This window comes from Pongo abelii, chromosome 2 (genome assembly GCF_028885655.2).
Source record: "Pongo abelii isolate AG06213 chromosome 2, NHGRI_mPonAbe1-v2.0_pri, whole genome shotgun sequence".
NCBI classification, from domain to species: domain Eukaryota; kingdom Metazoa; phylum Chordata; class Mammalia; order Primates; family Hominidae; genus Pongo; species Pongo abelii.
This window is the reverse complement of record NC_085928.1, coordinates 6,505,733-6,521,149: the sequence shown is the minus strand read 5'-3', so window position 1 is coordinate 6,521,149 and position 15,417 is coordinate 6,505,733. Positions and strand designations below refer to the sequence as shown.

At 52.6% G+C, this 15,417-nt stretch overlaps 1 protein-coding gene across 2 annotated transcripts in view; it reads left to right on the top strand.

Annotated features, from left to right (window-relative positions):
* The first annotated feature begins 393 nt into the window (after positions 1-393).
* The window catches only part of WNT7A (Wnt family member 7A), a 61,264-nt gene continuing 46,240 nt past the window's right edge, over positions 394-15,417 (top strand). Inside the window, exons 1-2 of one of the 2 annotated variants that reach the window (XM_024245070.3) lie at positions 394-736; positions 5,295-5,521. In XM_024245070.3, the coding sequence (XP_024100838.1) occupies positions 666-736; positions 5,295-5,521 (298 nt within the window). In that variant the 5' untranslated portion in view covers positions 394-665. The other variant, XM_054551259.2, reaches the window with a different exon arrangement.

The window sequence follows — 15,417 nt, the reverse complement described above, 5'->3', positions numbered from 1 at the left end:
TCAGCCCCAGCTCCCTGTTCCGGGCTTGAGGGAGCGGGGCAGCAGACCAAGGCACTAGGGCTCTCGGCCGAGTCTGGTCCACTCCACCCGAGGGCAGCCTCTGGACGCCCACTCGCCCTGCAATCTGCAAGTTAGTGACGGGTGGGGGGCGAGCGGGCTCCTACCGCCTCCAACCGGGCTGTGCTCCCCAGCCTCCCACCTGCACCCCAGAGCAGGGAGGGGGCCCCCGGGAGCGCGCATGGAAAGGCGCGAGCGCGCGCCTGGTGCAGGCGGCCCTGTCCCGCGGGCGCAGGGGCTCTGGGCGGGCGCTCCGGGGAGGCGGGCGGGGGAGGGGGCGGGGGAGGGACGGGGGAAAGGAGGGAGGGGCGGGGGCGGGAGGCAGCAGCGCCCCCGCACTCCCCGCGTCTCGCACACTTGCACCGGTCGCTCGTGCGCAGCCCGGCGTCGCCCCACGCCGCGCTCGCTCCTCCCTCCCTCCTCCCGCTCCGTGGCTCCCGCGCTCCTGGCGAGGCTCAGGCGCCGAGCGCGCGGACGGGCGCACCGACAGACGGCCCCGGGGACGCCTCGGCTCGCGCCTCCCGGGCGGGCTATGTTGATTGCCCCGCCGGGGCCGGCCCGCGGGATCAGCACAGCCCGGCCCGCGGCCCCGGCGGCCAACCGGGACTATGAACCGGAAAGCGCGGCGCTGCCTGGGCCACCTCTTTCTCAGCCTGGGCATGGTCTACCTCCGGATCGGGTAAGGGCTGCCTGCGCCCTTTCCGCGCGTGTCTCGACAAAGTTGGCACGGCCCGGGGAGGGAGGTGTGCCGCCTGCGAGCCTCTGCCGGCCACCAACTTCCACAGCTTCTCTGAGAGGCCAGGTGGCTGCGGTGTGGGAGCGGTGGGCGCACAAAGGCCCCCCGCAGGCGGACACCCCAGGAGATATAGGCAGGGGGACTGGCCATCCTGAGGACGTCTGAGTCTGGAATCCCCCAGGACCAGAGACAGCCGGTAGGGACGCTCCAGCCTGAGGGACTCTGGGGGAGGGCTAGCTGCTGCAAAGGTTCAGCCCATCCCGGGGACCCTTCGGACCTCGGCATAGGGACAGCAGGTCTAGCAGGAACATCAAGCCAGGACCACAGCCAATCTCGAGGAGCTCAGTCCCCGGAGCCCAAGAGGAACTCTCTAAGGAGGCGCGGCACAGCCGCTCCTAGAGACTGGGCAGTCCCCAGATGGCTGGCGGGGCCGGTCCGTGCAAACAGGGAACAGGTACCCAGGAGGAAGGACATTTGCTGGCAAAAACATAAACTGCCGCTCGGAACCTTGGCACCACCCAATTTCCAGGGACCCTTAGACTCCCAGAGCCCCTTCCCGGGCCAAGGGGACAGCACGTCCCACCCCCAACAAACACACACAAAGGTGGGACGAAAGGCGGCCTGAGACACCGAGGGAGACAAGCGCTAGAGAGAGGCGGGACACCCCGCCCCCTGCAACTGGGCAGCAGAGGCGGCCGGGCGCGCGAGCAGCCCTCCGGCTTCACCCAGCATTTCTGTGGGGGTGGGGCTCGGGGGCGCTCTGGCTGGAAGGTGGGAGGGGGCAGCTCGGGACGCGTCCTGGAGCTGCTTGTGTAAAGCCGGTCACCCTTTGTACTTGAGACAACGCGTGTGAGGCTCGGAGCGGTGGGGGTGAGGGGGGGTCTGGGCATGAATAGAGGTTCTGGCGCTGAAGGGCCCGCTTAGTAGGTCTCACACACCCTGCCCCTCCAGCCCCCAGCAGTGAACCCCCTACCATCCCTTTTGAGGAGGGGTGGACCGCAGGGGCTGCGGCGAGGGGATGTGTGTGGCAGACCCTTTGTGTTTTGTCACTACTACCCCCCTACGCCGTCACTTCCCCAGTCCACGTCTCTAGAGCGGGGATTTCGCAAGTTGTCGGGCCGCGGCCGCTAGCAGGTGCGTGCAGAGCCGACCGGGGCAGCCAGCCCGACCAGCCGCGGAGAGGCGGCTGCGGGGCTCGCGCCAGTACCGCCAGCCTGCCGGTGTGTTTTAAGTGTTATTGATTCGCCCGCGTCTGGGTGGCTTTTCTTTTTTTCCCCTGCTTTAATCTTCATCTTGGCCCGCGCCCCGCCGCCCCGCGCACATCCAGCATCCAGGAAGCCAGTCGGGCCGATTGGCTCGGGCCGCGTGCGGCTTTATCTCCTTTTTAATTAGAAACGGGGAGGAGGGATCCGGGTGGCGGGGGAAAGAGAAAGGGAAAACAGCAGAAAATAACCTCCCCTAGCCGCCCCGCCCGCGGGCCGCCCTCCCGCCGGCGCCGCGGCCTCCCCGGATTGGCCCTGCGGGGGCCCAGCTGCCTGGGAGGGAGGGAGGAAGGGAGTCCTGCAGGGCGCTGGCCTTCCGCCCCAAGCTGCCCTCTGGGGTGGGGAGAGGTCCAGGTTTGGGAGGTGGGAGTTGCAGGTGACTTCGGGCCAGGCCGTGCTGCTCCCTGCGCCTCCGGCTGTTCATCTGTATAGTGGGCATGAGGGGTGAAGTCTCAACGTCCCTAAAAGGTTTTTCCATTTCCCCAGATGTGACTGGGCTCTACCCGCTTCTGGCTGATGGTGGGGCATCTGTGGTATTCTTATTTTACTCCGATAGTTCAGGTGACTCCGCACTAGCCTATTGCAACAATCAGATTCAATAATAATAATGATAATTACAACACCACCACCACATTTATGGGGCACTCACTATGTGCCTGGCACCTTCTAAGCACTTTCCATGTTCTAGCACATTTGATTTTCACAGCAGCTAATGAGGTGGGGACTAGTTATCAATACCCTAATTTGGCCATGAAGAAACTGAAGTGCAGAGGGAAGGAAACTTGCCTAAGATCGCTCAACTAATAAGTGAAGGAAGCTTAGATGAGAACCTAGGCCAGACTCTTAGGGGCTAGTCTATTGCATCTATGAATTTTTGGTCCCAGTATGCCAACCTGTCCGCTCTCTGCTGGTGTAGAAATTTCCTGGTGGCCAGCTAGGTGCTCAGAGGGTCCTCTTGACAAATGATGCCAAAACATCTCCACTTAATCTTCTCATGCTGCATCTTCCTCAGACATTCCCAGCATTCTAGTGTGTGTTAGACTCTGTTTTAGCGCTGAGATGCAGATGCAAAGCCAGGCTGTCCCACCTCCAACACTTGCTAGCTGAGAACCTTCTTCCAGGTCCCAACCTGTGAGCCTCAATTTTCAAATATGTGAAACGGATGTGATGATTCTTGCCCCACAGGGCTGTGTGGAAAAGTCACATGAGCCGCTGTTTGTGACAGCACCCACCATACTGCCTTGGCACATAGTAGGGAGACTGCCCAAGTTTACTGATGCATTTGATGCTTATTTGGGGGCACCTGCTGTGTAATAGGTACTCACCTGGAGCCACAGCTTTGAAGTACCACAATCCATTTATTCAGTAGTCATTTAGTGAACCAGCAGACAGCCTCCCTGCCTTCAGGGAGCTCATCCTCTCAGGAGGAAGACAAGTGATCAAGTGAGCATGCAAATTAAAAATGCAGACATGAAAACATTTCAGTAGACCATGAGTAATCAAGAATATCCAGTAAACAAAACAGATTGTGATGGGAATTTATTAGGGGTAGGGAGGGGAGGGAGGCTCCCTTAGCTGGGCTGGTCAGGGAGGTGACCTTTGAGGTCATATGAATAATGGCAAGAAGCCAAGCTTGTGAAGATCAGGGTTGAGAGCGCTTCCAGGGAGAGGAGCCAGCAAGGACAGAGTGCCTACTGCAGAGAGAAGACTGGCACGTGGCAGGAGCCTAGGGAAATGGCAGGAGTGATCAGTTGTGCGCTTGGAGGGCATGGGTCCATGTCACCTCCTCGAGTTATTGGTACAGGAGAACCTCACTCTAACAAATTGCAACTCCAGAAAACTGCCCACAGCTGAGCCCCAGGACGAGGCACTTGCCCAGTGGCTCTACCTGCAGCCCTACCACTGCCACCAAGCCAAACCACCACCAACCCTAATCTGCCTAGTCCCTCTGCTCCTGCTCTGGCACCCCACAGGTCTTTCCTACATGGAGCGGGGACCACCAGGTCATGTCAGTGTCCTGCTTACACCCTTCAGTGCTTCCTGGTGCTGCCCGATGCACCTGAGAAAATGCCAGCCCTCGGCCATCTCCTCTCCCCAGGATCTCCCTGCATCTCAAGCCCTGGTTTTGTAGCAGTTTCCATGGGTTCTTTCTATTCCTTGAAGACCCCAAACTTGTCTCCTAGAACTTTGCATTTTCTGTTCCCTCTGCATAGAATACCCTTCTCCAGATCTTCCCACAGATGCCTCCCGGCAATTCAGATGTCTGTTCTGTTCTAATGTCACCTCCTCAAGGAAGTCCTCTTGATCACCTCAGCTAAAGTGGCCCTCACTTTCCTCACCATCCCCACACCCCAGTTGCCATCCCAGCATCTTCCTTTACTTTCTTCATAGTACATATCACTGTCAAGATGGCCTGTTTTATTCATTTGTGACATCTGTGTTGTCACCCTCCCTAGTTCCTTGAGGGCAGGGCTTTGCCTGTCAGGTACACAGCTGTCTCCTAACATGGTACATGGCACATGATAGGTATCCGATATATATCAGTGAATAGTTGAGGAAGATAGGAATTCTCCTAGTAATAGTCACACACATCCTCTAGGCCAGTCATGCCCAGAGTGGGATACGTGTACTCCATTGACAGCAGGAAGAAAACACTAGGAGTTCTACTTACAATTACTTTTTAAGGATTTTTTCCAAAAATAAAACATATACATACATGAGAGTATATGTTACATATACATTAAAAAACAGATTTTTTTAATGAACATCTGCGCACCCATCACTCCTTCAGAGGCACCTCCTGCATGAAACTTTGAAGTCATCATTTCCTTGCTTGCCTTTACAATTTTACCAAAGAGATGATTCCCTAGCAATATAGGGCTTCTTTTGCATGTTTTTGAACTTCATCTCAATTGCATCCTACCATAAACTCAAAGGCAACTTGCCTTTTTCACTCAACATAATGTTTGTAACATACATCATCTTTTTTTGTTTCTAAAACAAAAATCAAGTGTGTGTGTATTTCACTGATATTGGGTATACGCATTGATACAAGAGCCTATGTAGAAATTATAGGGTTTCTATCCGAATGGACATGAGTTAGGGGTGCAGGATCAAAAAACTTGGGAGACCACTGCTGGGGGCAGTGGGGTGGCCGGTGCTGGACACCTAGGAAGGGTTCCTAGGCCCATGCCCCCTTGCTGGCCTAATGCTCCATCTCTCTGTGTCTCTCCCTCCAGTGGCTTCTCCTCAGTGGTAGCTCTGGGCGCAAGCATCATCTGTAACAAGATCCCAGGCCTGGCTCCCAGACAGCGGGCGATCTGCCAGAGCCGGCCCGACGCCATCATCGTCATAGGAGAAGGCTCGCAAATGGGCCTGGACGAGTGTCAGTTTCAGTTCCGCAATGGCCGCTGGAACTGCTCTGCACTTGGAGAGCGCACCGTCTTCGGGAAGGAGCTCAAAGTGGGTATGTGCTCACCCAAACACCCCAGCAGAGTCTTACAGGCTATAGGGACACCAGAATACCCTCAGGTGCCCTCTGGAACTCCCTCACCTGCCCGTGCTAGAATGTCCCTCAGTATGGGGTCCTGCAGGTGCATTGACTTGCATTCAGAACTCTCAGTGAGGGTCAGGTCTCTGGTTGAATCCATACCCCCTAAATCATTTATTGACAGAGGTGCAAACCAGCAACCAGTGACCCAAATGTTAACCTCTGATACAGTGCTGATGTTGTGTTTTGAATTGAAGCCCAAATTTTAAAATTTGTTGTTTCACCTATAATATAGGAATTTCTGGTTTCCTTTGAAAAGTTGGCAGATCTACTCATAATTTACATGTGTGCCCATGTGTTGCAAAGACCTGAAACTGAGAACACAGTTCCCTTTAGTTGAAGCAGTGAATGGGCAACCCATTCACTGCCGCAGTCGCCACCACTCCCTACTGCTGCCCAGCCTGTGCATTCCTGTGACATGATCCGCTTGACCCCTGTGGACTTTTGACTTTGCAACTGTTTTATGGGAATGGTGCGTGCAGACACATACATACACACAGAGTTTTGAGCCACACATTTGACTTCTGAAGCAATGATAACAAAAGTCTGGTGGAAAAGGGTCAGGGAGAGCAATGCTGGTCTCCAGGAGGCCCTGGTCAGTGGCAGGAGGCCAAACTGTGTGTCTTCTGGCTTGTGTGCATGTGCATTAGGGGACCAGAAACTGCCACAGGCTGGCTTCCGCACTGTGAACTTCCCTGAAAGCCAGGTCAGCCTTGGATATCTTTGGGTATCCCTCCCACCTCCTCCTCAGGTCACACTACTGTCACATCTGGGCTCCCAGGCTGTCCCATGCTCTCCCATCTCATTGCCCTGTTGCTCCTGGCCATCCTGCAGTCCCTTCTGCACCCAGCAGGCAGGATCATCCTTTTACATGGAAATCAGATCATGTCACTGCACTGCTTAAACCCCTCTGGAGGCTTTCTTGCATCAGAATGAAATCCCCACTGCTCATCTAGCTGCTGCTGACCTCTGCTGCCATCTTCCCCCTTCACCTTGCTCACTCAGCCTTGTCCTTTTTCCCAAACACACCGCACTGGACACCAGCTATTTCTTCTGCCTTAGCTCCTTTCCTCAGCCCCATACCCCTGACCCTGTCCAGGTGTTCTAGACCTTTTCGACCTTGTCGAATGTCCCCTCTCACCTCAAAACTCCATCCCATCAGCCAAGCACTTCACACTGTCTGAATCCATTCTGAACTGGTTTGCAATGTCAGCTTCATGAGGGCACGGGCTCTACTCCCATGCTTACCACTGAATGCTTTCTTCCCCTTGCCTTTTGGAAGGAAGCACAGACTTACCCATCTCTGCAGCAGGCCTGGTTTTGTCACCATATTCTGTGAGTGCCTTCTTATTTGCACCTTACAGAGCAGTAGACAGGATCTCAGTATGGGGTCCTGCAGGTGCATTGACTTGCATTCAGGACTCCCAGTGAGGGCTAGGTCTCTGGTTGAATCCATACCATCCCAATACTTTATCGACAGAGGTGCAAATCAGCAACCAGTGACCCAAATGTCACCGGGTGACATTTGGGTCACTGGTGAAGCTGGCAGAGGACCTTTCCAGAGGCAAGCCTTTTCCAGGGTCTTTGTTGTGTAGACTTTTGCCTTGCACCATCTGCCCTGCTTCTCCCTCTTCCCAAGCCCAGGGCTCACTTTTTAGGTGGAAACAGAGGCCCAGAGAGAGAATGGGACTGTCCCGGGTCACATAGTGAGTGGCATCAACACTGAGACTCCAGTTTAGGTTGCCTAATCTGTCTTGTGAGCCTCCCCTTGCTTGTCACTTGTGGCTTTTGTGCTTTCTTCTACTCAGATAACACACACACACACACACCATTCCTGGGACCCAGGCATGGGCTCCAGCATTGTTTTAAATTTGTGGTTTCTGATATATAAGATGTTATAGATGAGGAAACTGAGGCTCAAAAGGGACTTGCTCGAAGTCAAGTCAAGTGAGCGGCAGGGCCTCTCAGGACTGGGTTCATTCCAGTATAACTTTCAGTCTCAGAACAGTCAGTATATCAGCTGGCATTGGAATAGTCCCCACAGAGGTCTGGGGTGGAGCAGGAGGGCTGCAGTGCAGGGCAGTGCCTGGACAAGGATCCCCTCCTGTTGAGCAGCCCCCAGCTGGCCATGGTTGTAGAAGTGAGGCTGAGAAGGAATGCTGCCAGCGCACACCAGGGAGGAGCAGAGGCCAGTGGCAAGAGGCATTCTAGTGGGCTTGGCAGGCAGAGGTGGCTGGGGGAATTCCAGCAAAAAGAGGTGCCCAAGAAAATCCTTGGGACAACGATGAAGGGCAGTTGGTCGGGGGAGCCTGGAAGGAAATAGGAGCTGGATCCAGGAGGTATACAGGGTCAATTTAACAAGTTTGAATTTCTGAGTGGGAGCCGTTGGAGGATTTTGAGTGTGGGAGTGACTGCCAGAGGATAGGTTGAACTTAGGAAATTGCCACTATGAAATGATTTTTGGCCCACAAAAGTGGCAACATAATATATGTTGATATGCATATATTATGCATTGACTTGCATTCAGGACTCCCAATGAGGGTCAGGTCTCTGGTTGAATCCATAGCCCCTAACAGGAATAGGAATCCATTCAACCTTATAGGAATTTTAGAAGATTCATGAAAGAGTGAGTATAAGTTCATTCATTATAATACTTGTTGATTTATTCATGCATTCACCAAGTTATTGGGTGTCCACTGTGGCTGGAGGCTCCTGTTCCAGTGTGTGTGTCCAGGGAATGGCTCTGTATTTGTGAGGGAGGTGAGCTATGGGCATGCCTGGGGAAAGAGCATGTCAGGCAAAGGGAACAGTAGGTGCAAAGGCCCTGAGGTGGAACGTGCTTGGGGGCGGCTTAAGGAACAGCGAGGGGGCTGGGGTGGCCGGAGTAGAATGAGGAAGGCTGAAGCGGAAGGCTCAGGGTGCCAGGAGCTGGGTGGTGCAGCATCCCTCAGGCCAGGGCAGGGGATCTGGATTTCCCTTCATGGGAATGGAGACCTTCTGGAGGGGAGACAATAAGGAAGGGGCAGTATCCGACTCTGGGTTTAGCAGCATCACTCTGGCTGCTGGGAAAAGCATGAACTGCAGGGTAGGCTGGTAGTGGGAGTCCGGAGTCTGGTTGAGTCTTCCAGGAAGGAGGTGATGGTGGCTCAGCCTCAGTGATAGCCATGGATACCTGCTTTGAAATCCACCAGCCAGGGGGGAGAGTGACAAACTAAGGGCCAGCTAGGAAGGAGGGAGGGTGACAAACTAAGGGCCAGCTAAGAGGGAGGGAGGGTGACAACCTAAAGGTCTGCTAGGAAGGAGGGAGTCACTCTGGTCTGGACTTCTAGGGTAGTGGCAGTGGGAAGAGGAAGATGAGTCAAGATGAGAGCCCTGAGAGTCTGAAACGCCCCTGAGCTTAGGTTTCGTCATATATAGACAGGTGTCCTGCTCCAGGACATCAAGAAGCAAGCATCACAATTAGGGTCACTGGGCTCCTCCTCAGTGCTCTCACCCCCATGGGGTTGCCACTTTCTGGGAATGACCAGCTAACAAGGGCTGTCCTGCAGGGGTAAGGATCTGGCCTTTGGAGCTGTGGCCATTAAGTCCTGACTTTGAGCACCAGGACCCATTGTCTGCCTTTAAAGAGAAACTTCCCACAGCTCCACCCCATACTTCTGCTTACATATCATTAGCCAGAACTTAGTCACATGGCCACATCTAGCTGCAAGGGAAGCTGGGAAGCATAATCTTGTATTCAGAGTGGACATGAGACCAGCTGGAGCTCTGTGACTGAAGAGGAAGAGTTCTTCATTGCATGCCTGGCTCCCTTCTGAGTGTTCAGTTTTCCTGCATAGAGCTGAGGGGCAGCAATGGGCAGGTACCAGGCAAGGTCCCCTTGCATGCCAGAAATTGAACCCCAATTCAAGCCACCTTTGGTGAAAGGGGGACTTATGTATGCCTAAGGAACTGGAGAGCCAGGGCATGGTGCTGACTTTCAAAATGGACTGGACCAGAGGTAGCACTGGCATCCAGCAACCCCAGGGCCACTTCTTGGGGCAGCGGGATGGCCTTTGCACCTGCAGTGCCACACCTTCCAGGTTTAAGTACCCCCAGGAAGAGCCTTGGCTTTTCTCTAGCAGCACTTGCAGAAGTTCTAAGATTCACTCAGATTGGACCAGCTAATGGGGCTTTACTTTTGGTTGTGTGCCCATCCCAAACTAATCACAGTGGCCAAGGGCAACAGTGCTTTTTCTGGCCCAGCCTGGTAGCCCCACCCAGACCATCTCTCAGGGGAGAGGAACTGCTCACGAGTGTACTAGTCTGCTAGGGCTGTCAGAACAAAGCCCTGCAGACCAGGTAGCTTAAACAGCAGAAATGAATTGTCCAGTTTCAGAAGCTGGACGCCTGCCATCCAGGTGTCAGCAGGGCTACTTTCTCAGAGGCCTCTCTCTTGGGCTTGCCACCTTCTCCCTGGGTTCTCACATGGCCTTTCCCCTTGTATATGTGCCCCAGGAATCTCTTGTGTCCTGGTCTCCTTTTTTATAAGGACACGAGTCATATAGGACTAGGGCCCACACTAACAGTCTCATTTTAACTTAATTATAATACTTCTATAAAGTTCGTATCTCTAAATGCAGCCACACTCTGAGGTATTGACTTAGTCCATAGCAATGAGTGAGCAGAGTGCAGCATGGTTCAGGCTTTAGGGAGAGGCGTAGGGAGTGTGGTGGGCTCTCAGAAGTGAGACCTCAGGATGCAGGGAGGAGTCTGGACAGTGGAGATGGCCCTTGATCTGGGACTTGGAGGGTGGGGAGAAATTTATCAGTGAGTGGGATCCCAGGCAGAGGAAACAACAGAGCAAAGGCGTGGTCGTGTGAGAGCTATGGAGGGAGTAAGCAGGGGCGTGCAGCCTCAGGAGATGGTGGCTCAGGGAGTCCCCTGTGAGATGGCAGGCTAGCTGTCAAGACCCTTGAATGCCAGGGATTATTTGAGTGGGCTGTGTGGCCCCACATCAGTTTGACCAACTGCTACCTTGGGGGGGTGTTCTAAGAAGGCCTTCACTTCCTTCTAGACTTTTCTTTCTTTCCTTCCTTCCTTCCTTCCTTTTTTTCTTTCTTCTCTCCTTCTTTCTCTCTCTTTCCCTTCCTCCCTCCTTCCTTCCCTCTTTCTTTCTTTCTACTTTTCTTACTGTGTCTTTCTTTCCTTTCTTTCTCTTTCTCTTTCTTCCTCCCCTCCTTCCTTCCTTTCTCTCTCTCTTTTCATTCCTTCCTTCTTTTCTTTCTTTCTTTTTCTTTCTTGCTCTCCTTCTCTCTTTCTCTCTCTCTCTCCCTTCCTCTCTCTTTCCCTCCCTCCCCTCTCTCCTCCCTTTCTTTCTTTCTTACTTTTCTTTCTTTCTTTGTTTCTTTCTTTTCTTTCTTTCTCTTTCTTTCTCTCTCTCCCTTCCTTCCTTTCTCTCTCTCTTTTCCTTCCTTCCTTCCTCCCTCCCTCCCTCTCTCTCTCCTTCTTTCTCTCTCTCTCTCTCACTTTCTCTTTTTCTTTCCGCCTTTCTTTTTCTTTCTCTCTCTCTCCCCCTTCCTCCCTTCCCTTCCCTCCCTCTCACCTTTCTTCCTTCCTTCCTTCCTTTCTTTTTCTTTCTTTCTTTCTTTCTTTCTTTCTTTCTTTCTTTCTTTCTTTCTTTCTTTCTTTCTTTCTTTCCTTTCTTTCTTTCTTTCTTTCCTTTCTTTCTTTCTTTCCTTTCTTTCTTTCTTTCTTTCGTTCTTTCGTTCTTTCGTTCTTTCGTTCTTTCGTTCTTTCATTCTTTCCTTTTCTGACAGGGTCTCTCTCTGTCACCCAGGCTGTAGTGCAGCACTGCAAATATAGCTCACTGCAGCCTCCACCTCCTGGGCTCAAGCAATCCTTCCACTGGGATTACAGGCACACGCCACCTCACTTGGCTAATTCTTTTCTGTTGTTTTATAGAGACGGGTCTCACTGTGTTGCCCAGGTTGGTCTCAAATTCCCAGCTTCAAGCAATCCTGCCTTGGCCTCCCAAAGCAATGGGATTACAGGTGTGAGCCACTGCACCTGGCCATTTTTTTCTTAAATAATACTGTGACCTCCCTCGAATTTACCCCCAACACAACTTGTCATCCACGTTTGTGACCCTCCCTCGTGTCTCCCCTGCCTCTCCCTCCCTGGCTACACTTTCCCTATCTTGAATCTTGAGTTTCCCATTCCCTTGCTTATTTATGTCTAATGTATCATATGGAGATCTTCCCCAAAAGTAAATGACTTCATTTGGGTTGGATTGAATTGCTATTGTGCCAAGCTCCTCCCCTGCTGGAAGCACAGCTCCAACACTGGGACTGGCCAGCTGCATGTCTGCCCGGTGAGTGAGTGAGAAAGACAATCTCAACAGCATCCTGATTTGCACTTCCCTGAGAAGTGATGAGGTTGAAATCTCTTCCTGTATTTACTGGCTGTGCATGTTCGCTCTTCCATGAGTTACCTCTTCATGCTTTTTCTCCATTTTTCTGTTGGGTTGTGGGTTCTCCCATTGGGTTTGGCCAGTGTGGTTGTAGTCACAGTGCAGGGAAACCAGGGTTAGACCAGGTAATGCCTCGGAATGAGTGGGTTCCTCGGGGTAAGTGGGTTCCTCAGGGTGAGTGGGCTGTGGGAGGCTTCACTCTATCTTGTATCTTTTCACTGAGGATCAGTGTGGACCAGGAGCCAAGACAGCCCTTTCTCATCCGTCACTTCATTGGGTCCTTGGCACCCCTGAAAGAAAGTGTGTCCACCTCCATCTCGTTCCTGGGAAACAGGCTTAGAGTCAGGCAGAGGCTGACCAAGATCATGTGGCTGTTTTGTGGCAGAGCTGAAATCAGTTGTGAGTCCCCCCTTGCTAGAGGGATTCTTCTATTTGTGGGATCCTGCCAGAGATTCTCAAGTCTGCCATGTATTTGAGAACCCCTTGTCTTGCTGCAGATGTGGGGCTGCCAAGTGAGACTGAAATCAGAGTCACATGGCCGGGTTTGTATCCCAGCCCCACCCTTACCTTGCAGATGACTTTAAGTGAGTACTTCACCTTTCTGACAGTCTGCAGAATGGGGGAGCCACACACCCACTTTGCTAGGTGGTAGTGGCATTACATGATATGGGATGTAAGAGCCTGGCACATTGTTATCCATTGGATGACATCCCCTGCCCGCTTCCAGGAGGCCTGTGTGCCCGTGTCATATGAACACAAGCTCAAGGAACCCGGGACCCATGCTCTAGATTTTCTTAGTGATTACCAGCCTAAGCTGACCATTTTGACTCTACCTCCAAACTATATCCCCCAATCTGTCCAGTTTTCACCACCTTCACCACCACCTCCTGATTCAAACCGCCATCTTCAGGTACTTGTTGCCTGGACAATGACATCAACCTCCAAATGCACTCCACCTCCTCCCTTTCATCCTGCAACCCATGCAGCCATCCAGTATGACATCTTCTCCGTGTTGCTCTGAGCGTGGCATCCTGCTGTGTAAAACCCTCCCGCGGTTTCCTGTTGTTCTGAGAATAAAACGCACACCCATCCCCTGCTCCTTTGTGGACCTCTGCCAAAGTCCCTCCCACCTCAGGGCCTTTCCCTCACTGTTACCTTTGCCTGGATGCTCTTTGCCAGCTTGGCTCACTCCCTCTGTCTTTCTATCCTCTGCTCACCTGTCAGCCCCTCAGAGAAGCCTTCATTACCCCCTCTCTAGTGTACACCGCCTGTCCTTGTCCGCTCTTACTGTGTAGCATTTTCTTTATGTCACTTTGTTACTTCAGGATGTATTCTGTCTAACTTGCTCATCTGTGCAGCGCTGCGTAGTGGTTCAGCCCTGAAGCTTCCTGCTTGGTCATTTACCAACAGTGGGCCTTGACCAAACAGGAGTGATAATGGCACCATTCTCACAGGTGGCGGGAGGATGAGGTTACTTACTGCACTCAGAACTGTGCCTGGCACACAGGAAGTGCCCCATACATCGTAGCTGTGTTGTTATTATTGTCTGTCTCTCTGGCCAGAAGGCAGCTCTGTGAGGGAGCAGGGGCCTCTGACCCAGTGCCTGGCACATGGAAGGCACAGTCCCTGTGGAGGTGCTCAGTGGATGTAGGGACATCACAGGTACCAGAGCAGCCCCCTGCCCCAACTCCTGTCTGCAGCAGGAGATGGCACAGAGGGTATTTGGGAGAAGCAGCTGAGTGACGGTGGGCAACCTGTCCTCTCCTGCATGTGCAGGTCTCCACTCGAAGGCCACCTCCTCCAGAAGGCCTTCCTGGACCATCCTGCCCAAGACAGCACCCTCCACCCTTCCCCGACAGGGCACCCTGCACTGTTGTCTTTACAGCACTTACCACTTTTGGTAGTGACTTTGTTTACTTTTGCAAGAACCCATCTGACATTAGTCTTCTCTGCCATCATGAGGCTCCATGGAGCCCAGATCTGCTGATCCTCTTCTCCCCAGACCACCAGCATGTGTCCTGGGGACTGGCACACACTGGGTCCTCGTGGAACACGTGAAGAAGTGTATGGCCCCCAGGCAGGCCAGCTCCTTTCTACCTTGTGTGGCCCCAGTTGCTCTGAACCCTTGAGGACAGGCCTGGCCTTGTTTGTCTTCTGAATGCCGGGTCTGGGGAGCACCTCATGCACAGCAGGTGCTCCATTTTCTCTGTTGTGTGAGTGACGGCTGTTCACTTCTCATCCCAAATACAAAACTACACATTCATGTCTGCACATTTTCATTGAGCTCCATTCTAGCTGGGCAGTCTCACTCATCAAGATCTTTTTAATGTCAATTTGATCAGCCATCCTGTTAGCTATCCTGTCCATCTCTGCATTGGCTCAAAATGGGATAAAAATGTTGACCCAGGTCTAGTGCCTAGGAAAGACCCCTATGGCATAATTCAAGAGGAGCTGTGCCCAGGGTCTGCTCAGCAGATCACCAGTTCCCAGGCTCCACCCGCTGCCTACTGCCAGCTGCCGTGGGGAGAAAAGGACATTCCCTTGGGCAATAAAATGGGGGAACTCAGCATGTTATACTCCCTACTCCTGGAGAGTCAGGGTGCCTGCTGGCATATTAAAGGTGCTGAAACGTCCTGTAGATAAGACAGCAGCTTGAGCTGACTCAATCTGGAGGGTCCACTCATTTCCATCCTTGGACTCACTGACTGTCCAGTGGAGCTGCTCTTAGGGGCACACACACTGGGGAATATCACCCTGGAGACCCTCACAGCTTGACCATACTCAGAATGTGGTTTATAGGTCAACTTGGAATCTACCAAAAAGTATAATCCACCCACCACCAATTTCCATATCTTTCCCCAAGGGTACAGAAGAGGCACATCCTCGCTTCGGACATTGCCATGGGCAGCGAAATCCATTCTAATCCACATTACCATTGAAAGTCCCTTCAGTCATGCATAAAATTCAGAATGCCTGAGTTTCCATACAAGTACAGGAAAGCATGCACATACATGTAAAATGTATATACGACAACACAGTGTATAGAATGAAGATTATATATTCACAATATAAGTATATAATATTTTAATTTTTTTCTGGTACATTTGGTTCAATTTATGCAAGTTAAATGTTCATGGGATAAGACTCCCCCACTTGTGTGTCCACTTATTTATTCGCGTCCTCATCCCACAGATATTTACTAGAATCTCTGCAGTAAATGCTGGGGTGCAGGCTCTATCTGGGGCACTTGCTCTCTGGTGAGGACAAACTGGGGAGTCAGGGCTGCTTTGAGGATCTAGTGGAAGAGAAACAGCACTGGGAGATGAGCACAGAAGCTGCCTGCACAGGTCACCTGAAGTAGGGG